The 24,026-nt window shown below is 41.4% G+C and overlaps 1 protein-coding gene across 2 annotated transcripts in view; it reads right to left on the bottom strand.

Moving 5' to 3' along the window:
- Positions 1 to 514: 514 nt before the first annotated feature.
- pcxb (pyruvate carboxylase b) overlaps positions 515 to 24,026 on the bottom strand; it is a 201,768-nt gene continuing 178,256 nt past the window's right edge. Inside the window, exons 20-28 of one of the 2 annotated variants that reach the window (XR_009955921.1) lie at positions 22,789 to 22,946; positions 22,141 to 22,227; positions 14,970 to 15,149; positions 11,015 to 11,189; positions 10,305 to 10,378; positions 4,057 to 4,197; positions 3,643 to 3,744; positions 1,312 to 2,985; positions 515 to 1,242 (exon numbers count right to left, since the gene is read on the bottom strand). Coding sequence is in view for 1 of the 2 variants with exons in the window: in XM_037477991.2 (XP_037333888.1) it covers positions 2,836 to 2,985; positions 3,643 to 3,744; positions 4,057 to 4,197; positions 10,305 to 10,378; positions 11,015 to 11,189; positions 14,970 to 15,149; positions 22,141 to 22,227; positions 22,789 to 22,946 (1,067 nt within the window). In the remaining variant the exon portion in view is untranslated. Of the gene's footprint in view, positions 2,986 to 3,642; positions 3,745 to 4,056; positions 4,198 to 10,304; positions 10,379 to 11,014; positions 11,190 to 14,969; positions 15,150 to 22,140; positions 22,228 to 22,788; positions 22,947 to 24,026 lie in introns of both variants that reach the window. The other variant, XM_037477991.2, reaches the window with a different exon arrangement.

Genomic DNA, 24,026 nt, shown 5'->3' on the forward strand with positions numbered 1-24,026 from the left:
CCTTTGTTAACCTGCACTGTGGGAACGGCTTTAGGATTGTCCAAAGCCAGTGGTGTTGCCTAGAGTTTAAAAAGTCTTGATAAGACTAAAAAAAAAGTCATAGTACTGAATGTTTTGTAAGGGGGCAAAAAACGTCATAGTGCAGCATGTTGTAGAAAGTAAACCGGTTATTTGAAATACTGTACCATAACATTTTTATGACTTTGACAGGCTAAACTCACATCTTTATGGTTTTGATGATTTATTGCAGCTTACTGATGTTTGGGAAATACGACTTGAACTGAGCACACGGAGAGCTGGTGTCATATTGGATATATTTGCATTTTATGGTGAACATCATGACTCCGGTGGGACTAGACGGGGTCAAACTGTAAAAATGAAGGGAAATGTTTGTCTATCACAGCAAAATGCAGTACAGGAAGTCACTCTTTCAACATGCGCTATGACTATGAGATCGCTTTAGTATTGATCTTAGGCCCACTGTGTAAAATATTTAATACACACAGACACAATGCCGCTTTTGTCAACTTTATTTGTAAGTACAGATAGAACAATTATCAATGTTATCGGTCTTGGTTTGTGCGTTCCAGCTAAGTCTCTTCTAGCACTTCAACATACATACTCAAGTCTTTTGATCATGAAAATAACAGGAGGATTTACAAATAAGAAAACTAGTGAACGGTTTGAAAGAAATTACGAGGAGGCATTTGGAACCTGCAGCCAGTCACGCCATTTGTATGGATTGAATAAACAGTTTATTTGGTTCAATGTAAAAAGAAATCCTATTTTCATGCTCTCTGCAATTGTTCACCTCTTAACAGTGAGCTCAAGAATTTGTCAACGCTTTAGCGTCCCCTTTCTGAAACGTTTTCTTCTTGTATAAACTTAAGGTGTCATTATTATAAATGTGGTTATAATTACTGCTGGCCTGGACAAAAAACACTGCGCTAAATATTGCATGAGTTGGTGTCATCGTCCTTTGAACATTTATACGGTTTAGCAACAGAAGATGGTGGAGGTGGAGTGGAAAGACCTTTATACAAACTGCTTGGCTAGATGGATGAGGCAGCAGGGGAGGTTGTAAAGAGGAGCAAGGAACCCTACATTATTGCGCAACAGCTTGTGGAAAACACTCAATCTCACCATTTCAACTTCAACTCTTTCAAAAGAATTCAAATGCAGAAGGATAAAGCTCTGCGGTGCATTGATGCACAGCAATGAGCTGGGGAGAGTTTTAATTAACTACTGCATCATGGACGCACAAGAGTTCAGGAAGAGAAAGCTGCTGGCTCGCTGTCCCGGACACTGTACGTCCAGTAGGTCATAGGTGGTCTTTTTTCTTTCCCTGTTCATTGTCTACTTTCACTGGTCTGGGTAAACATTCACTTCAGCATAGATCGACAGTAGTAGACAAGGTTTAAAACTAATGTTGAGGCTGGTGTTACTATGGAGATGTGGGCTGTAACTGCCTCTTTCTATCCAGGCAGCACCCAGGGATTGGGATTGATAATGGGAATATTTTTACATCAGTGTGTGTGTGTGTGAACATTTCAGCTCCGGCAGCAACACACACACACACCAGCTGAGCACTGGGAGTCTCCAGAGTCTCTTATTAGTCTGGCTAATTTCACATCATTTGACGGAGAATTAATTCATAAATTAATCAGCAGAGACTTAGAAAATAACACCACATGCCTTCATGTAATCCCATTTACACCTTATGTTGAAATTCCCATGCAGTCAAGAGACAATTCACCCTAATCTCTGCTTGGTTTAGAAAAGACGGGGAGGAGCTGCTCCACTACATCCCCAGGCCTCAAATGCCACTGGAAGACTGACTTAAGACCCATAAAATAATCCAGCAGATAGAGCTCAATTACTTTTAGTGGGCAGCTGGTTTTTGGAGAAAGCGGTGGTACTTATAAATCACATCCCTAATCCTATTCGGGTGTTTTCAACATGCCTCGGCTTTGGGATTTTAAAGACAAGTGTATATGGGGAAACATTTTTAACATCTACTTTTGATGCAACGTTGGACTCTTGCGGCTTGTGCTTTTTATTGCAGAAGGTTTTTATCACATTCTTAAACAGGCTGGACAAAACATGGTGATGAAGTTCCTTCAGCTGCTGTGTGTGCTTTCCAAAGAACAATATGGTGATACGTTTATTTAAGAACAAATGCTACCTCTCTGCTGTGAACAATGTCTTACAAGGCAAGTATTCTAAAAAATAAGAATGTTTCTGATATGAAAAAATGACTTAATACATTGTTCTTTGTCTGATCCCTCGCTGAGTAATAGGAAAAACATTTAGTAGTCATTAATATACCTACTTTGTATATGTGTATATATATATATATATATATATATTAGAGAATGTCCACAGCGTAGAAATGGAAAATGTGACATTTAAATTGCAAGTTGATGTTATGACCCTGTTAATGTCACACATTGTTACTTTGTAGTGCATCACATCTAAGACTAGCATTTAAGTAATGGAATGTATCACAATTTCAGATGTATAATGTTCTCTCTACAAGTTGACATGACATTAAGAAATGTGTAGATTTAAGACCTAAATCACCACACCTACGGGAATTACTGATTCTTGAAACGTGAGATCATTTTAAGTCAACAATGCATTAGCATAAAATGAATATATTGAGGTTTATTACATGATGATGATTTACACCCATTCGGTGTCTGGATATGGGTGGAGCATCGCTTCATTTTGTGTATAAATCAGCGGTGAAGGTGCCAGTTGTCTTTAACAAAGAGGACTCCTATTTTTTCCCTCCATCTCACTAATTCCAGAATCAGACAATTCAACTCCCTGCTACTCCTCGATTTCCAGTATCAGGTCGTCGCCCTCCAGGGAGGAGTCGGCCGTTACATGGACCGCCTTTATGGTACCGGCCAGCGGAGAGTTGACCACCATCTCCATCTTCATGGCCGAGAGGACGCAGAGCGGCTGGCCCTTCTCCACCTTTCGCGATCACAGAGAGAGAGTGTTTTCCGGAGCATTAAAAACAGGAGTTAAATGTGCACATCACTGAACCAGAACTGTACTGTAAGCGTAGAACAGAATCACTAATACATCCAACAAATGATCCCAAACATTGCTGCAGGTTGGTCCCATTCATCTCAGATTCCTGCTTCCCCCTCAATGCATCGGTGCGTAATGGACTTTGAGGCGCTCGAAGCCGGTGTTGTGAACACCGAAAACAAACACCTGATACATTTTCTTTTTCCTCGGTGCTTAAGTGGTGCTGGTCGGAATTTGTTCACAGCACTGAAAGCCGTTCCTGCATGTTTCTTTTGAATGATTTCATTTCATTCATAGTTCATGGAGCCTGTAACTGATACGTTTGTCCTAATATTCTTTAGAGACAACAGTACTTTTTTTAAATTATACCCGGCACACACCTTCTCTAAAATGGCGAACAAATATTTTAGAAAGGTTTCAAAATGAACACAATTCCCAAGTATTAGTACTGATTACCTTTCAGAAAGAACATAATAAACATAATTCAAAAGAGGAACATAGAGAGAAAGAATGGAGGTCACATCAAATCGAAGCTATCTGCAATGTAAGGTAACCAGATCTGATAAATAGAAGAAGGGTTAACAGAATTAAACTGACCTTGGCTCCCACTTCCACTTTGACCTCTAGGACTTTTCCAGGCATGGGCGCTCCCACCTGACCCTTAATGGACTTCTGAGCCTTAGGATGGAACTTCATTTCCTGCGTGGAGGGACAAAGATATTTTACGTGTCCATCTGCACAGCCTGCAGCCTGCATTCATCCACTCACGCAGCAAACGACCCGTCCATACAGGGGTCTGAGCCATTACAGCTCCATCTACTCCTCGCAGATGTTCCTTTCTATGAATACATCTCCAAGTGCACACTCATTCAATCTTATTCCTCTCTGTGATCAAACATCAATTTTTAACAAACTTTCCCTTCATCCACCCAGTCATTATTAACCTGCAGACATCCATCCTTCTGCTCATCCCATCATTTAATCATAGCGCCCTCTATTACTGCTCGGTACCTTCATGGCAACAGTGTCTTTAACCAGCACAGATCTCAGCTGTCCGTTCAGCTCAAAGAAGACCTCTCTCTGGCCGGCCTTGTTCAGGTCACCCAGAGCCAGGGCCTTGATGTGCAGGGTCTTCCCCCTCTCCAGCTCCACCTGGGATGAGACAAAGAGAGGGGAGGACGGGGAGGAAAAGGAGGAAATGGAGAGCGAGGATGGGACAAAAATTAAGATGACGCCAGAAAATAACACATAGCTGCCGGGCTCAAGAGTCCAGCTGGAGCATGAAAAACATTAGCAGCCAAAAAAAAAGCAATGTCTCCTCCTTATTTCTTTCTGGCCTCTAGCTGGACTGGAACTCAGAAATACATGGACAGATTCATCAACAGCTTTAGAGGAAAAAAAGAGACTCCTTGTTAATTTTATATTTTACATCAATATGCAACATCTTAATTGCACTACATTAAATTATCAACTTTAAGCACTTCAGTTGCACAGCTTTGTTTGACTTTGTTGGCAAATATAATTGTTTCAAAAGGCAGAGGTTCTCAATGAGCCTTTTCCCCAGCAGACATTGTTTAAATGTCAGAGCAGGAAAAGCATTGGTGTTGAATGAATAAAGTGAGTAAGACTGTGCTGCTCGAGATGATTAACTGTGCAGTGACAATTTAACACTATATCCATTTAATTTGGGTTTAAAAACTGAAACAGCAGCATACATGTTCTGTTTTATTCAGTGTTATTAAGTTCCAAATGTAATAACCCATATTTTCCCAGCTGTAATTACAACTTGAAAAGGGTCATGTGAATACCAATATATATTGTAATTACAATAACACTGGATGGCTTCTACACAAGCGCAAACAAACTACTTCCTAAGACAGACATAACCTAAGGGAAGTTATTGAGAACATTATATACACCAACCAGTGTACTTCATTTATCTCACCCCTCTTCTCAATGATCTCATTTCATCGGTTGGAATTCTGTTTGTGTGACTTCCTCGGTCGGGCTTTCAATCTCTCTCTGTGTGTGTGTGTGTGTGTGTGTGTGTGTGTGTGTGTGTGTGTGTGTGTGTGTGTGTGTGTGTGTGTGTGTGTGTGTGTGTGTGTGTGTGTGTGTGTGTGTGTGTGTGTGTGTGTGTGTGTGTGTGTGTGTGTCCCAGCTTTCAATTTCACATCTGGGGCGTCGCTCCAGCTCATGCTGTTGTTAATTTCCCCTTATCTTCCCCTTTTGGCTGCTCTTTAATTTGTCTGCGGCTCTCCGTGCTTCCTCTGCTGCATCTATTCAACATTTTTACTCAACCTTTCCCCTCTCATCCTTTTTTTTTTCTCTCCTCAGCATCTTGACTGTTGCGTCTCTATTGATATTCCAAACTTAGTCAGTCGGAAGAGGAACATATGCGCTTCTGCAGGTACGTATTGATCTAAATTTCATTTTGCCTGTCTGACTCTTCATCTGTCTCCATTGCTCTTTTCTTCCTCGGCTTGTCCCTGAGCGCTGAATCTTCACCCCTCTCTCCCGCCCTCAGGCTGAACTTCTCTCCAGCTTGTGCCGTTTTGTCAGGCTCTTGGCAGCACTTTGCAAAAAAAAACACTGCCTTCCCCCTTGCAACTGTGTGGCTTCAACACTACAACGGTTCCCATGAAAAATACAGTGTGCCTCTCTTTGAAGAGCTGCACAGGATTCATGGCATGCCAGTTTTACACAGCGTTACACTTCAGTGCACAGGGCTGAATATCAAAAACACCAGAGACTCATTAAGAGGTTCAAAGATTAATCACAAGCTCAAAAACCCACTCACTGCTTATTCCTACCTGCCTCACGCTGACCTCCATCCCATGCAGCCGGCTTCTATTATCGACTTCCCTTCTAAATCCAATTGCAGGTAACATATCCAGGCCCATTGTCTCCGTGTTCGACACATGCGTCTGTCCAGTCGCCCACCCACAATCCACAAAGCACTTATGCCAAAGCACCGCCTGCTACACATCCGCCTAAGAGCCATCCGCTGTAGAAACTACAAAAAGAATAGGTTGGTTTGAACATGAATTTGTGCCGTCTACGTATGCTTTCAAAGTCAATAAAATCCTTTCACACCCAACTCTAACCACCTTTGGTTTCCCGTTACCTTACACACATCAAATGATTACTGTGAGAGACTTTATATGTACTTCCCACTACATGGCTGGTGTATCCAGTACCGAGTCCACAAGACTCGTACCTCAGGGCACATCACGACTGTAATGCTAGAAAGAAATCTGTGTAAGCACAAAAATAAATAGGGTTCATTTGAGCAACTACTAATTACCATGAGTGATTGTCCTGAGACAGGCCGACACTCGACACGCCCACACCAACTCTCCGTGCATTGGACAACAGCCGTTTTCCCCCCCGATGCAGAACTGAAAAAGTTGCAGCAGCTGTCGCTCAACCTGCCTCTTGCACGTCTAATCCAACATACACCTCATATCACCCTATAGTCAACTTGTCGGGGAATTGGGATGTCTATGTTTTAATAACCCAGATATCAAAAAGAAAATGTGAGAATAGAGGACAATAGTGTCTTTCTTATTGTGTGCAGAAATGTTTCAAGATAGCAACATTTCTTAACAATGTAATTACCCGCACAGTAAAGTATTGACTCCTTAATGCTGTGATTATGGGTCGCAGTGATGGCATATGTTCTGTAGATCATCTGTCTATTGATACAAAAGAAGCAATTACCGCAAAGCCGTAAACAACTTTTTTGACTAGAAGTAAATACTAATCAAACATGCGATTCTCTTTAATTACACAACCTACAGGGATATAAAATAATCGGCCTAGTTTTATGAACAGAAAAACAATTTGAATAGAAATGACAGCAAAATAAATAGTTCCTACATCCCGTTCCTCCGTGTGTACATGTACCACTGAGACACACAATACAATAACACAAAATTCAGGACTATTATTATTCTTGTTATGCAGCTGGCACACTTAATAAAACGACAATGAAGGAGGCAATTAGTGTTTATCTCATCATTCAGAAATAAAGGGGTAGATGTTCTCCAACTACATTAAAAGAAATGTTTGTACTTCTACGGTCCTGCCAAAGGTAAAAAAATGTAAAACTTAAATCTGGAGCATTCAGCCCAAAAACTGGACGTAATATTCAACCTTCGTGTTAAAAACATCAATTATATTTTAAGAATCTTGACCATCAATCTTCTCTCTCAATCTGATTTAAAGAAGGTCATTCGTACTTTGATATCATCTTATTCGTATCATTCATTATGTTCAGGGTTAAACCAAAAAATGCAGCTGCTCAGCTTTAAAAAAATACTTAGAGATAAGATATCAGCCCTCTTTTAGCTACTGGTGATCAGTAGGTTTCACAATGGATTTTCTGACATTACAGATCACCTTTAAAACACTTGGTGGCTTATCTTATCGAGTTGTGTAGCTGCTCCACGATGAGCCAGAGCACCGCCTCGGTCCCCAAGAGGGGCTCTGCTGCCTGAATCTGTAACATCTCTTTGTAGTAAGTAGTGCTGGAACAATTCTGTAAGTGCTTTCTATGCTTATCTTTTCATCTCCTAGTATTTTGGTGGGCTTTATCAATTTATATATATTTTATTTTACTAGTCTTTTTAAGGGCTCGTTACATAAAGTTCAATATACACCATGTATTTTTATATTAACTACAGGAGCTTCTTTTCGCCTTGGAGGAATTCTTCTAAGTAAAAGTAAAAAGACAAACCTCAAACTGCTTGTGACAGGTCATTTTCTGACGTCACACTAATGGGAACTGATCTGGTGGGAGTACCCATCGTCATGACAACAGTGAGGAGCTTGATTCTGTGGGGATGAATGATGGGAGGCAGAAATGGGTCTGAAAGTTCTAAAAATAACAGTTCTGAAGGAGTGTAGATTAGATAAGCACCTGCAGCAAGGAAAGGTAAAATGTGAAGGGGAGGAAACCAAACAACAGCTCTGCATCTGGGAAATACTTGAATGACCAGAATACATTGCAGGAATTACAAAAGAACAGCACAGATCAAACATGGGGTCCCTAAATACAAAAACTAACAATGTAGTCAAAGTATTTAAAGGACATGTTGTCATCTGACTGCAGGTGCATCAGATGGTAAACACACACACACACACACACACACACACACACACCGGGTGATTAACAGGAGAGGAGAGGAGCGTGGGGGGTCTGACCGTCTGGGGTTCAAAACTAGATCAGTGCAATCAATGCAGCTCCTGATTTTTAGCTATTACTACAGCAGTAGAGTATTAGTGCTTTGCATGTCCTAAATAATTCCAAAAAAACAATTAACAACAGCCTAGAAACATTTGGCTGCAGTGAAATTATGCAATAATTAACCGCATTTGCCTTCGGCCGCTCTGAATCAATGTCATTTAAATCTGTGTGTTACTCATAATGAGGGAAAGGATCAGGAGGAGAGAAATGTAGCTGGAAAAGCGGAGTTTACTTGGATTATAATAATAATATTAAAATGGAAGCTGGTAACAGTGAAGTAACCTTTAACGGGAAGTTTTTCAATCCATTTGTTGTGTCTTTCTGATGCTCTCTCTCTCACCCTCTCTCTCTCTCCTATTCATTTTTTTGGGTGGGGAATGAAACTGCGACCCCCTTGTCGGCCCCAGTTTGCTGTTGCAATTGAAACTATGGAAAAATGATATCAGCTGTCCATGTAGTTGCAAAAACTTTCAAAGCACCTTGAACATTTTTACGTTTGCAGCGAGGCCTTTAAAAAGGTTGGATTCAGCCTAAAAACGCTGCTATGGTCTTGGACACTTCTGAAATCATTTCCATCTCACACAAGGCTCATGACTTTCAGGCGCCCAATGGACCACAGTTAATTCCATTCAGTACACCCCCTTTTTTTTTATTTCAGTGCTTTGATTAACACAGCTGTTATAGTATTTACTGTGGGCAGGCACTGGCACTGGTGTTTAAATTCATTTGGACTCTGCAAGGTGTAAGAGAATTTCCCAGATCCTTATAGCAGTGATGGAGTTAAAAGGGAAATCAGGTCCACTTTGCACTTTTAACTCCATTTTATCCTCAGCTTCAATTCACAAATGTGTAAGTGTAACAATGTTACAATACTGAATGTCAACACTATTACCATTAACTCACATTCTGCTTGTTTCCACTAGGAGCACAACGTCCCGTTCCTCACAGACACAAAAACAAAACCGTTATACAAGGCTGATAAAGAGCTGAGTCACAAAAGGTCCTCGGACTGGTCTCCTGGGCACAGTAGTGTCCTACTGCATCAATGTGTTGGGCATCAGAACAAGTGCACAGCTCTCCTCTTATTTTCCATGTGCAGTCTGCAATGATTGTGTTTCCTCGGTCGTGTATGAATAGATGTCTGTGTTCACAATGCAAACACTAAACATCCAACACAAAATTGTTAAAACTGAATTTAAACTTCAGGTTTTAAATATCTTGTCAAGAAGCATGTTTTGACTCCTTCAACATCTCCTTCAGAAACAAGTTCAAAAGAAGCTTCTTTCATCCGATGTCGGATTGTGACACCCGATGCAATCAGAACCTGCGCCCCGCGTTCTGAGAGGTTCCTTACGTATGTCCCAGTTGACGGGAAACCGTTTTGCTACTCAGATGTCAATAAGCAACAAGTGATCATATCCTCTCCCCAACTGAGTGTGACATTCACACAACCCACTCATCTGCCATTCAACTCGTGTGTTTCATTTCCTCATTGGGTGGAAGTGTTCACTTAGGTTGGAAGATAAACAATAGGTACAAGCTTTTGAAATGCATAGGGGACATATTTGGGCCCTCTGAGGCTTTCACTGCCCCACTCTCACAAATCATATGACTCAATTAATCTATTCTTTCTGTGTCGGGATGGTCAATATGAGGGCTACAGGGATCAGAAATGTAGTTTCTTGTTCCCTTGATACAGTGTTAATATCTCGGTCCTTCCCACCAAACTGCAGTGATGGATTCCACTTATTTCCTTCTGTCAGTTGTCACAGCACAACTAATAAAGTAGCTAAATGGATTACTTAATACATTATTAATGGAATTAATAGTATTCCTATGGTTCATTTTTTTTCTTTCCTAACTTTGACTCCACAATATGTAATGCACTAATTACCAAAAGAGCGCTTTCCAATTTCTCCACAATGCCACAGCTTTTCAAGTGATCCTTCCTGATAGATGCTCATATATTTACATACATTTTAGGGTGCAACGATCTCAAGATGTGTACCTCAAACTCCTCTGCGATCTTGGGTCCATCCAGGAACAGCCTGGTGCCGAGACAGTCCACTGGACCGAAGTTAGCTGGTGGAAGAGATGGCCTTAATATCAGCACACTTCACCACACAGGGCATGCAAACAAAACTACTGCTTTAGGGATGGTTTTAGAGCAATATTTATTATCAGAAATAAGATCGGATGATGCTGAAGTAATGAGGGCATTGCTACACAACTAAAGATTCTAATAAAAAGGCCCCCCCTCACTCCTCAAAGCAGTATTTAAGCTTGTGTTACTCTAAGCAGCTAAACGTTACGGTAGCTCCTGTAAACAACGTTTTACATTGCGAATCCTCTTGGATTATTCCAACATCACAGCCTGCAGCTGCTGCTGACTGCAAAAAAAGCTTTTACTGCTTATGCTGATTCCCCCCCCCCCCTAGCATAAATGGGTTATGCAAATTCGTGAGTCAGGTAAATGTGTTGCCCCCTGAATTTACAAATACAGCAACTCAAAACGTTTCTACCTGATGTTTGAACTTGAATGTTTCTTAGTTAAGATCGGCTGCTAATTTCAAGCCCGAATGATAATACACATGACAATCGGAGTGTGTGGGACAAAACACTACCAGGTAGAACAGATCCAATCTGATCAAACAAAAAAAATATCTAATAAGTTGTTGATCTGAATACAGAGACACATTGTGAAGTGTGCCCACTCACCAGTAAACTCCCTGAACTCCTGGAACACCTTCGGGTACATGGCGGCGGACATCACATCCTCAGGGGTGATGTCATCACCGTGTGCAGACCGCAGACCCTCCTCCAGGGCTTTGAAGTCCATGGGTGGCAGAGAGGCGCCGGGACGACCCTCGATACGAGTCAGGGACTTCAGGACCTGGGATGGAGGGTGAGAAAGAAAAGAAGTGAGCAAGTTGGAGGAGAGCAACACAAGATCGAAGGTAAAACAGATCACTAACATTTAGTATTTAAAGTCATATAGCCGTTTCCCACTCGTGGGCTGTGTAAACAGCTGGTAAAACCTTCCCAACTCTTAAGTACGGATAGAAGCTGCATCATGTCAAGGCACTAGAGTGAGGTAGAGATTCCAGGAGGGAGGCAGGTAGAAATACATGGCCGCTGTTATTTTGTTCTGTCCACGCAGCTGCTGGTATCTGACACGACTTTGAGACATTGAGCAATCTGAGGGCCACGGCGGAGGGTTGTGCTACCTTCCTACCTGAGTGTGTGTGCGCCTTTATTTCTGCTTCATTCAGATCAAAATATTCATCGAAGCCAACATGCTGCATTGTTAGTGTGCATGTGGGTTTCACATGTCGTCTGTTTGTATACATGCTGTCCATAATGTTGTGTTTGCAAACATGTGTGTGCACGGTCATATTCTAGTCTTTGTGTCACCGCAGCATCTCGGCACATTTATGAGTGCTTGTGTGCGTGCTCTGCAAGAATCCCCACACAAAGGGCCCAGTGCAATGCTATTAGTCACAGAGCACAGAACAGTTCAAAGATAGCTGACTCACGTGTGTGTGTGTGTGTGTGTGTGTGTGTGTGTGTGTGTGTGTGTGTGTGTGTGTGTGTGTGTGTGTGTGTGTGTGTGTATGAGAGAGAGAGAGAGAGAGAGAGAGAGAGGGGGAGAGACACTTCAAAGATGGCAGGCTCATTTGAGTCTTCTCTTATTAACACGGCATCCTCTGAGGATGCTTTACCCTTAAACTGGTTGTTTGTTTGAGTGTGAGTCACAGACAAAGTGACAGTGTGCGAGTTTGATTGTGAGACAGTGCGTGTGTGTACGTTCAAAAACGAAGGAGAGACAAACGCTTCCTTCAAGGTTATTTCCTCTGGTTCCACATTTCTCTTAAAACCACTCAAAAACACACTCCCACACTCTTTTATGGTTTCTTTTCAAGTGCGCTACCACTGTGCTGGATTCTTTGACAAAAATTGTATTTTTTGAATTTACCTCGTGTCTGATGGCCTCCTTATTCTCTCCCTCAAGCCCCATCACTAAGCTCCCAGTCTCCCTCTCTTGACAATTGTCTCTGTTCAACCACACAGCAATAGAATTGAGAGGACCAGGAAACGCCTCAATTGGCACTTAGCCATGCATACAAATGTGCATTTAAGGCAGTATGGGACTCCAATGAATGCATATGCTATGATGCATTCTAATTAATTAATGACACCTAAAGCTCCATCAAAAAAACAGGACTTCAAAAGTAGGCTTCAGCTGCAGCACACACAGGTCTTGCATGCAGCACTGAAATGGGGTGTATATGTCTATGCTTGCAAGAACATTCACAGCAGCTCACTAATAAGCTAATTACTCAGGAACTAGCAATTACAGCCACATAGAGACACAAACAATCCACCATGACTAAGATGGAGTCAGTGAAGTAACCGCAAATGATGCGCAATGCCTGACACAGGGCACACTACTCAAAGGAATACTGGCTCTGTTTCAGGGAAATAATTCAATAAATAGAGCAATGTTTTGTTTTCTTTAAACTACATTTCCTTCATCTAACTCACATGAGCTTAAAACCAATTACTTTGATTTATACTCTAAAAGTACAGCGATATTCAGTGGGTGATAGAAAGATTCATCTCCATCTTACAGCGTGCATGTAAACACAGGGCCACACAATCAACAGGCAGAAAAACATTGTGGAAGAAAAGTAAAAATTAATTTGGACCAAAGCTGAGCTCTGAATTTAACTGAATTAGAATGATGAAGACAAAATGTGTGAAAAAAGCCTCCTAGTGTTTGTGCATTAAATATCAGCGGGTGGATTACAGAAATGACATGTCTCTGAATGCATAAAGTGTTCGGTTCTTTGAAGTTGCCTTTTCTATTTGTAATAGTAATTTAATAGTTTGAAAAAAAAAAAAAAATAGAGGCAGCGATCACAGCAGTCGGATACTATGTTAAAATGAAAACTAACTGATTGGCATAGGTGGGACTGCCTGGGAAGCTATGGAGCCAAATCCAGGCTAAAAATAAGTATGTTTATATAATTAACAAAAATGTAATAAAAAAATATATAGAACAGAGTCAAAACCATATTAAACCAAATACTTTTCGTCCACTTGCTGTTATTTTGAATACATTGTTGCATTTCTCAATGTTCAAGACCAAAACAGGTTCAAATTTTCAAATGATCAAAACCTTTGGCCTGGATTTGGCTCCATAGGAAGCTGAAATACTCGATCATATAATCTTTGGACTATAGACCAGTGTACAGAGACAGCGAGCGAAAGGAGAACCTGATGATGAGGTTGACAGGACATTAGTTAACTTCACAAAGAGGTGAACAAAGATGAGGAAAGATGCGATGAAGAAATATTAACTGGAGAGACTAGGAGGGCATGTTCAGACACCTACACAATGAAAAGATCAGATACATAAGTATAAAGGTGAAGTTGACAAGGCAGGAGACAACACCCATTTGCTAAATTTAATTAGTTGGCCGATATAATATGGCAGAATGAATATCTAATCGTATCTGATTCATCTGTTAATTATATTCCAAGTCATGTTAAAATGCTCTGTAGATGCACGAGTGCACAGATACAAAGGGGCACATTCTTAGCCACACATGGGGAGATAATTCGTCTGTGGAAAACAGCAAATATTTCCCAACGTGGGCACGAGCCGGCTCATGGAAACAAAAGTCTTGGTATACTTGTTTCCTTCTCTAACAACTTTTGGTTGTATGCCAATATTTCAGCAGATTTTTGGGACAATGTGAAAAATGTTCCTTTAGTTGAGTGTTTTTTGTGTTTGTGCGCCTCTCACTGAAGAGACTTGAAGCTGTTGCCCCCTGATACACATGAAAGTCTTTCTCCGAAGTGGTGAAGACAGGAGACAAGAAGAAAAAAACAGGACAGAGCAATATTACGGTTTTCTTCCCCTTGAGGAACAGTCAGTTGCAACCAAGCATGTGACAGAATCTGAGTGTGGATCCGCACTCACTTGATTACACGTGTGCTTTAAATCGTTTTGCCCCTGCAGGGACATTTTTTTACTTTTTGATTAAAAAAAACCTTTGATCCCATTGCAACATGCATTCTAGTAGTACATCAGGTTTAGAGCTATAGCTTCGAAGTTGTAGCTTTGGCTCTATTTCTTGAAATTGATCAATATTCTCATGTTCTCAGCGGAGCAAATTAATGCTATATTCTTTGTTATCTGCACAAAATGTATCAAAATCAACACTGATTGTTCACTGCGAAAAAAACGTAAGTCCACATTAATTTAATATTAACAACATTTTTCTCTCCATTAAAACAGTTTCATAAGGTAACAATGGCCTTTTTGGGATTCTGTAAATTAATAAATAATTTGTAGTTAAATATTTCACTTCGGGTTAAAGATAATATTAATACCATAGGGGAAAACATTTTTCTTGCATTAGAGCAACTGTTTATTAAAGGATGCAAGTGTTAAATGGGCTGTCCTTGTGTGATGCGGTGCTTAGATAAAAAGTAAAAAAAGGTTTTAGGTCATAAATACCTCTGGTAGATGCTAAATTCTTGGTGTTCCAAACTACCCTTGAATTTCAAACCTATGCTCATAAAAGTCTGATTGGAAGTAATCCAAAATCCATGCAAGCTCATGAACTAGAGGAGGAAAAGAAGGGTGGATGGAGGACAGTACCTTAGATCTGAATGGCTCGGGGAATCCTCCGTGAGGGATCCCGATGTATCCCTGCAGGAACTCGACCACAGACAGGGGGAAGGACAGCTCATCGGCCCTCTCCTCTACTTCTGCCCTGGTCAGGTTGTTCTGAACCATGAACTGAGCCAAGTCCCCCACAATCTTTGAGGATGGAGTCACCTGAGAGAGAAAGAGATACAAGTTTAGGAGTAATGTCTCAGTTTGATACTATTTCCCCCTGGAAAGTTACCACTGATCCTTTAGACCGACCAACATTAAATAACAATATATTCAAGATGATATTACAGTTTCACATTGTGTGATCTCGCTTTTAGTAAAATTACAGCAGCTGTTAGTCAGGCCGACTATTTTTCTCAGTAAAGTCCGGCAGTGGGCGTTTCCTGTCTGCAGGGTGCAGGTAGGTACATACAGTCACAAAGATTTCACCAATAGAGAAAAGTGCCATCACCTTAATGAAGACGCGGTCTATGAAGAGTACGTGCAGAGTGACTCAGAGGGGAAAGAAAGGGTTGGAACAGCAGAATGAGAAATTAATAGATGTTTACACCTGTACAGCCTCTTTAGCAAGAGAAGTAAAAAAGAAATGTTTTCAAGTCACGTGTATTCATTCTTTATAATGGCATATCATTATGGTGATAGCAATCCCTATTAGCATAATGGTGACAAGTGGCGACTGCGAAGGGGACACTGATGCAAATAACTTTCATTTGAATAGAGATTTAAGCCTTCCTGTTATACTCAATTTGGTATTCAGACCTGAATCTGGGGTCTGTGGGTCCGAAGTGGTTAAAGAGAGATGGAGGTCATGTAATACAGCTGACTTGAATTGATAAAAATAAAAACAAGAGGGAAATCACTGTTTGGGTAACTTGTATGCTCTCTCTCACAAACTTTTAAATAAAAGGGTGGCTCATGAAAATGCAATAGAAGCTTCATCAATTTGGGACCCAAACTCTTCAAATACAAAGCTAGTCCCATGGTCCAGGGGTGGCTTGGATGTTTATGAGGCTGATTTCCTGAGATCATTTCAGTCTTTGAACAAGCACAATGAAACTGGTGTTTGTGCCTTTGGTCTCTAACGATGACAGCAATGCAAAACAAAATGCCATCAGTGATCAAATCTCAGTTAATAAATAGAAATTCCGTATGCAGGAGAATCATTTTCTATATACAGAATATTACCAATAAAGTAAAAGTGTGGAACCGTAGCAATTAGTGGATAAAGTTTCTTCTTTCTCAAAGTAGTGTAAAATTGAGGCAGCACAGGCTTTGTTGATGTTTAGACAACGGTATGGATCAGACTCCCCAAAACTATCTATTCTTTACTTCCAAGAAAGCTCCTTGCCAGTGCCTGTGACTTTTTAGTTTTACTTATTTCACTAGATTGAATATTGTTGGGTGCCTCTGAAGTGTTTTCTTTTGATGCAGAGATTTCAGGGGGAGGTGACCTCCTTGTGGCTGACCTCGACATTTTGCTCCTTAAAGTCAGAATATTTTATAGTCATTCTCAAGAAAAATAATTTAACATTAAAGAAATCATTTTGTGGGCACTGGGCATCTTGCTCATTTTTACAGCGGGGCCAGATCTTGTTAGTTTTCTCTTCAATCTATATAGTTTACAGAAAAAACGAGATAAATTGAGAGAAATGGTCCCAGAAGCCCCAATTACAAATCCATCTACTACTCCAGCACCACGGAGAGCACCACAGATTTATTGATACACAGCGTAGTTATAGGCTTCAACACTTTCCCTGCTACTAGGGGGGGGGGGTTAAAATCAGGATGCATTCTGGCTATTCTACTTACAAGAGGGATGACAGGCAACCCCCCCTCAAACCGCCCGTGAACCTTGGCCTGAGCATCACGAGGGAGGAGTCAGAAACATTTGATTCAGTTTTGAGTGAGCTGCTGTGAATTCCCGTTTTAGAATGACTCACAAAGTGGTAGTTGGCATTTTACTCTTTTAATGGTTGCACGGCAGTGACTTTCAAATTTGTTTTATTAAAAAAAAAAAAAAAAAAAGTCTGATATTTTCTCTTAATAACTGGGACGATTTCAGAACCATTCAAGCAGGTGAAGTGTAAAGTCCACCAGCACCACCAATATTTCAAAGGAGCCTTGCAGGCAAATGAGCCCTCTCAGAAATGCTTCCCGCTGATCTAAACAAGTGTACATTTCCCTTCAGCATGTCCCTGCCATAACACCTAAAGCTCAGTTTGATTGGGTTTGTGGAAGGAAGCGATAACAATCCATTGCTTTAGCAGAATGACTGTTTACAGGAAAGCTTAGGGGATTTGAATGGGCTGTTTGAGTCCCTGGAGAGGCCATTAAATCTGTATAGAGGTGGAACAAAAGCTTACTGCGGAGTTACTCCAAATCTATCTTAAAGAAAGCAGCGTGACCGTGAATTCCTTTTCTACCTTTAGCCCCTCTCCCATTTCTCCACTTTCCTCCAGAGAACAGTTTTTTTATTTCCTTATTCTTTTGCTGCCATGTTACAGATTGTTACGCTTCTTTCTTTCCCCTCTCCATAAAACATCCTTCTTGCTCCGTCCTACTGTAACTTGCCAAACTACTATCTTCTGTCTTCATACCAGCAGCCGAGATGCTGAGTCCTCATGATTCACCCCTGTCCTGTGGTCATCTCTCTTATTGTCCGTCACTCTGCCAAATATTTGTTTTTTCCTCGAACCCACGGCGTCGTCGAGAGTATTCCTCTCATCTCGGTTGATGAATGCCCCCACTGCCGACTTTCTCTGGGTGGCTCACTCACAAGAACGGGAAATCTCGTTTACCACAATGTGTGAGCTTTCTATGATGAGTGAGCTTTTCTATATTTCCAGACGAGGAAGGAGGTAAATCACATCCCGGTCGGGCAGGGTTAGAAAATCTGATTGTCTCCGTTCTTGTTTGTTGCTCGGCTCAGACTCTCCGGTGAGGATCCGTCTCAATCCAGGACACATACAGTGTCATTATGCCAGAAGCTCACACCTCTGTCTTTTATACACAGAACACACTCGTAACTACGTGATTGCGCATTGGTGTTTCTTTCCTCTACAATAACAATTCTTGTAATTTATGATGCGGCACAAAAACAAAACAACTTAATTTGTCAGGAGCTTCTTGAACAAAACCAAATCCATCTGATGTTAATGAGTCAGTCAAGAGAAATAATTGGCTCGAGTTTCCTGCTTTTTCGCTGTCATTTGTAGGCAATGGACAATTGGTAGTGATTATAATAACACGTCAAGGTGAACTGTGATGGTCTGAAACTCAAGTGTGACAGACCGATTATGTAAGAGGTAGGTTACCATATGTATTACTTTATTGACGTACTCATTAAAAGCCCAATCGTGATGTTTTTGATGTGGCAGAAAGTCAAAATATAAGTTATAGTTAGACTTCATATAGTGTGTAGGATTAGGACCCGTCATATCTGTACCAAAAGTCATGGCAGTAATTCAATTCAATGTTTTTTGAAATATTTTAGTCTGCACTGACATATCATTCGGGTAGTTTTTGATTTCAACCACTTCTGCAAAGCTACAGTCCAAAATCCTCTCTAATCATATTCACTGGATGGACATTTTTCAATCTTCTAGAAAATCCAAAGCCACTTTTAAATTTTAAATAATAAGATTAAACTCCCCACTGTCATTATCTGTTTCTGAAACAAATCTTTGAAGATGAGTAAGATAGATTTTCTCATTTCAACTCAGCCTTGCTGATCTGATATGACATAATACGTGAATGAATTGGGGAGAGAAGCATCAAACACCGTTTCATAGTCAGGGATGTTACTCGATCCTTTCAGCATGCAGGAGCACTCGGTCCTCTGGTTCTACTGAGTCTCTCACCACCACTCATCCGCCACCTTATGCATTTCCCCGGTAAACCTCGTATTATGACACTCGACACACAAGACCTGCACCAAACCTCGGTCGACAACATCTCCCCACTTTGACCGGCTCTTTGTATTCATGCTGCCCTCGTGTTACCCTGCTCTCTCGCACCATTCTTCTTTCTGCCCGTCCATCCATCTCACTTTCACTAATGTACAGCTTCAGAAAAGTGGGCTAGCATGACTCCAAACTCCTGGCAGCAGAAATATGGTACAGTGGAGTGTGTGTGTGTGTGTGTTTGTGTGTGTGACACATGTCTGTGTACTTTGCTTGCATTTGTTTTGAAATTTCAACCCTATCTAAACCTCAACTCCCCAAAGGGGCGAAGGATTACATCATCCGAAACAGTGTGTGTGCGCATCGGCACGATTGTGTGTGTGTGTGTGTGTGTGTGTGTGTGAGAGAGGAGGCAAATACAATAAACACACAGGAACACACAATATAATGCCAGGAGCCGGGTGAAGAATGGTGCCTGTCAGGAGAGGAAGAGACAGGGCTAAAGAGCAATAACAAGAGGCTCAGAGGGGGAGGAGAAGCGAGAGAAGATTAGGGTTACATGAAGGAAGTCTAATCGAAATGAGGGATGGAAGGGTGGTGGAGAGGGAGGCAGCAGAGAAGGAGGAGATGAGACGAAATGAAAGTGGAGAGGGAAAGCAGGGAGAGAAAGCAGACAGTGATTAAGAGAAAGACGGGACGAGTAAGAGAGAATGAGGAAGAAAGGACTGGACAGATGAACCGAAGGGAGGAGGAGTAGACAAGAGGAATGGACATCTGCAGCCCCCCAGGGAACACAAGGAGGTGCTCCACCTCAGAGGACGAGACACTGAGTGAGGGTGCTTCTGGACCGTGTGGGTGAGTGAGTATGTGTCTGTAATTGCAAAACAGAAGTGACAGAGGGCGTTAAGTAATGGAGAAAGACAAAGTATGCACACAAATACAACTTGTCCTACTTATATAATTACTTATGTATTACAAGCATGTAACTGGGCAAGAGGAAAAAAGGAGGAATAACTGTGAAGGGAGCATGAGATAAAGAGGAGGCATCGGGTCTGAGGAACTTCAGTCCCGGCTACATGCACATCAATTTGTGTGTCTGGATTTGTGTGTTAAGGTTTACTACATCCAAATAAGTAAAGATGGATCAAATTAGTTAATTAGTAGAGAATTAACTTCAACAAAGTAATTTATTTTTTAGAAAAAAAGGAAATATCCTCCCTCAAATGTCAATATTTTCTCAGTGTTTATTGAAGGCAGACTGAACATCTTTGGATAAAACAAGATATTTAATAAAAAACAGTGCACTATTTTGCACTGTCATACTTATCCGGGAAAGAATCTGGCTTGGATTTGTCTAAGGAATTCAAAAACCACCATCACTTCTACAACTATTTCATTTACACTTTATATAATATATATACTTGTGAAAAGGTTCAAATAAAGAATTGCTTGGAAATCCCATGGCAAGGGCTAGAATCAGCTACATAAGAGTGGTATCAATCTTCTCATTTTACTCACAGCATGGTCTCAAATAAGCACACATCGCAAATGTCAAACTACTCATTTAAAGATATCATCATGGGCTTGTGATGGATATTTTTCACTAATGCTGACTTTTTGTAGACCTAAGGGCAACGAGGAAAAGGATCTCTGGAATACTTGAAAATGAAACTGATAACAAAATAGTCACTTGAAGCACTAGAATATATATGATGCACATACTCTATGTATAACAACCAAACACTGTCACATGACGGATAGTGTGTTAAGGAGCATTACAAATGTTATGTTGTCCGAGCAAATACGCCCTCAAGCTAAAAAAAAAAGTGAATTACTGCAATTATCATCTTGAAGAGTTCATCACTGCGTCACCAGCAGGACGGTGCAGGGAAAGACTGACGTACAGGTGAGCCTCATATTTATTTTTTGGACATTCCTCTCACCCAGTGAACATCTCTACAAAATAAGCAGCAATGCTGAGGGAAACTCAAGATCGTTTTCTACTCTTCATTTAGCTGAACCATGGATTCTGGCAGACTGGGGGAAGGCTCAGTAATGTCCTTCACCTGCAGCTCTGAGCTTCAAAGAAGCTGCCTTTGCTGAACTGTGGATGCGTGAACGTGTGGGAGGGCATGGTGAATGTATATAGCCTGGCCGCTGTGCTTGGTGCCTGCACAGTGAGTGGTATGTCTACTATGTATTTCTATCTGACACACACACACACACAATCTCTCGCCCTCAGTTATCGACAAGCCGACTGTGTGAGAGACGCGGTCGTCGTCAAGCTAAAAGGATACAACAGAGAGCATAGCAGGACATTTCACATTGGCTTGTGCAGCGGAGCCCACTGAGTGTGTTAATTGAATTCATAGTTTGCGGACAGAAATTGATGGGGAAAACTGAGACGGGGCAAAGAAAATAAGGTAGAGGGGACCAGAGAAAGAAAATGGAGAATGAGACGCAGGAGGAATTTCAAAAAGAGAGATGGAGGAGGTGGAGTAATAGACAATTCAATCCAGAGAGAACACAATAAGAGAAATGGCTGGGGAACCGATGTGTGTAAAGCAGCAATGGAATGAGAAAGGTGAAGAAGCGGCGCGGCTTGATAAAGAAAGAGAATGCAAACTAGATAAACAAATAATTACAGAGTGTGTGTGAACACGGTAAGAGAGGGATGAATCCATTACTACGCTGTGGTGGTAAATAATGAGGCGGAAAAAACATAGAACTTCATGAAAGATAATGAAAAACAAAGAGGCGGGATCAAGAAGAATTTGGGAAACTGTTGACTACAAAATTGGCAATAGAGCTCCCCTGGGATTAAAGCGCCCGTCAGGAAATCAACCCAGAACTAGTCCACTGCAGTTTCTACTCTATTCAACGGAGTAAAGCAACACAACGAATACAACTCCGCATCAGTGCTGAATAAAAAAACAAAACAAAAATCCACTTCCCCGTGAAAATGTCTAAAGAAAGGGCAACACAATGGGTAGACAAAATTCCCCACAGAGGTTGAGGGAAGCCTCAGAAGGTCAAACTGACAGCAGAGTGGTGGGATGTACCAAACATTTAATCTGGGACCGCGCCACTCAGAAAGAGGGCCGGCTTGGCAACGGTACCGCTTACGTGCCGGATACGCCGTCGTCCCACAGCGGGTGGCATCCATCGCCACTGAAGATAAACGGACTCACGGCATCTCCTGCAAGCGGCTAATCAGCAGACAGTGGGTGCGTTTGATCTTCATGTCTCACCTTAATGAGGTCCCCTAGCAGTTTGTTGGCTTCCACGTAGGCCTTCTTCACCTCCTTGAACTTGTTCCCGAGTCCCATGCTGTGAGCCTGCAATGAGTCACCGTGAAAGAAACGACAGTATAAATGAGAAAATTATATCTGTATTACTCCATTTAAGGAAAAAAAAGTCACGCCACGTCGAGTCATTGTGTGTCAACCTGCGATTTACAGCTATAATTATGGCCGGATGATCACTCACTTTTCTGCCAGTGGGTAAGCGGCCCTGTGAATTCAGTCACATGAAAAGTGTGGGACACAGTAGGACTGTGCACAGAACGCTCGCTGTAGACCGTGTTTGTGTTCACGCAACATTTCCGGGGAATTTGTGAAACCATGGTTTCCATTTGCAGTGACTTTGAACACACTAACATGTAACATGTGTACACCGTCTTGTCAGGTGCAAGGGGAAGTGAGTCTATTCTTATCCGGAATAAAACTCATTTTGAACACTTGCGTTGAACCACGTTTCTTTAAGTCAACAGTTCACAAATGCACATAGCTGTATGAAAGTATTACGCAGCATGTCCCTACGCATGTAATGTTGCACTGATGAAGAGTTTTGTGAAATGCTTTTTTGGTTTCAAACGCAGCAGTAATATGTCAGCGTACCTGGAAGTGAAGGTTGGTGTACTGTCCTCCGGGTATCTCGTTCTCATAGACATCAGCGTTGCCAGATTTCATGGTGGCCGTGCAGTCGAATGGAGCGTACAGGCCTCTGGCTACTTCCCAATATTCACTGTAGTCGAAAACCTTCTCCAGGACGATGCCTGAAGGAGAGCAAAGCAGCATCAGATCAACGGACGCCATGATGATTTAGTGGGCTTTTCATTGGTTACCAAGACAACAATTTGACAAGGGAAAAAAGCTAATGCAAACGTATTTTGGTGACATCTTGGTTTTCAGAATATAAATGTAAAGCATGGGACATGTTGGGGAATTTATTTATACGCTGTATTTGCCACCATTTATGTGTGGATAGAAATGACTCATTGCCAAACCAGCTGGCCAAAGTCTGTTATTCTCATAATGTGGAACCCTTCTGTTGAAAAGAGGGAATTGATGCAATAGAAAAGTTAGTGGAATTTTTCTCCACTTCCACTATTTTATAACCCTATTCATTACAAATGTGGGAATTAAAATGGGTTACAGGCTGGAAAAGTTGGAAAAAGCCTAAACTGAAAATGCTTAAATCTTGCTTATTAGCCTTTAAGAGCACATTTACAACTTGCCTTTGGCGCTTGTTAAATCCCTGAGATACTTTGTGATCCTTAGAAAAAACACCAAAATATCTTTTGCTCAAATTTATGACATTCTGCTGCTGCCAATTAAGGTGTGCTAAAGCGCATTACCTTGAAAGAAAAAAAGACATGTTTAATGCCATGACAGAACTGAGCTTTTGGCTGAGTGTTGATGAGACGAACTTCGCTCTTTGCATCCACAACAACAATGTGGCAAGCTTGAATTTCTGGGATTGAAAGAAAGAGCAAACTCCACTGTGATCTTAGTGTGGAAAGGAAGCCTCTGTGATATTAATGTGAAACTAATGTGCATGCTTGTTGCTCCTCAAACTCTGCAGCCCGCCGAGCCACGCGGCAATTCAGTCTTTTCTTCTCTGTTTGAGGACCAATTTGGCAGCTTTCATTAATGTTCAAATTGTGAAAAGGATTTACAAATGGAAGTGACAGCACGTTCAACATGACAGCATCCGCAGCGGATTCAAAACGAGCTGTGCCTAAGCTTCACCTCTTTCCAGTTCCAGCAGAACACCTCATACTCCACTTTCTTTACAGATAGCTTTGAGTTAGTGGACAGTACAAACATCTGTAAGCAGCAGTCTCATCTGACAA

This window comes from Pungitius pungitius, chromosome 1 (assembly GCF_949316345.1).
Source record: "Pungitius pungitius chromosome 1, fPunPun2.1, whole genome shotgun sequence".
NCBI lineage: Eukaryota > Metazoa > Chordata > Actinopteri > Perciformes > Gasterosteidae > Pungitius > Pungitius pungitius.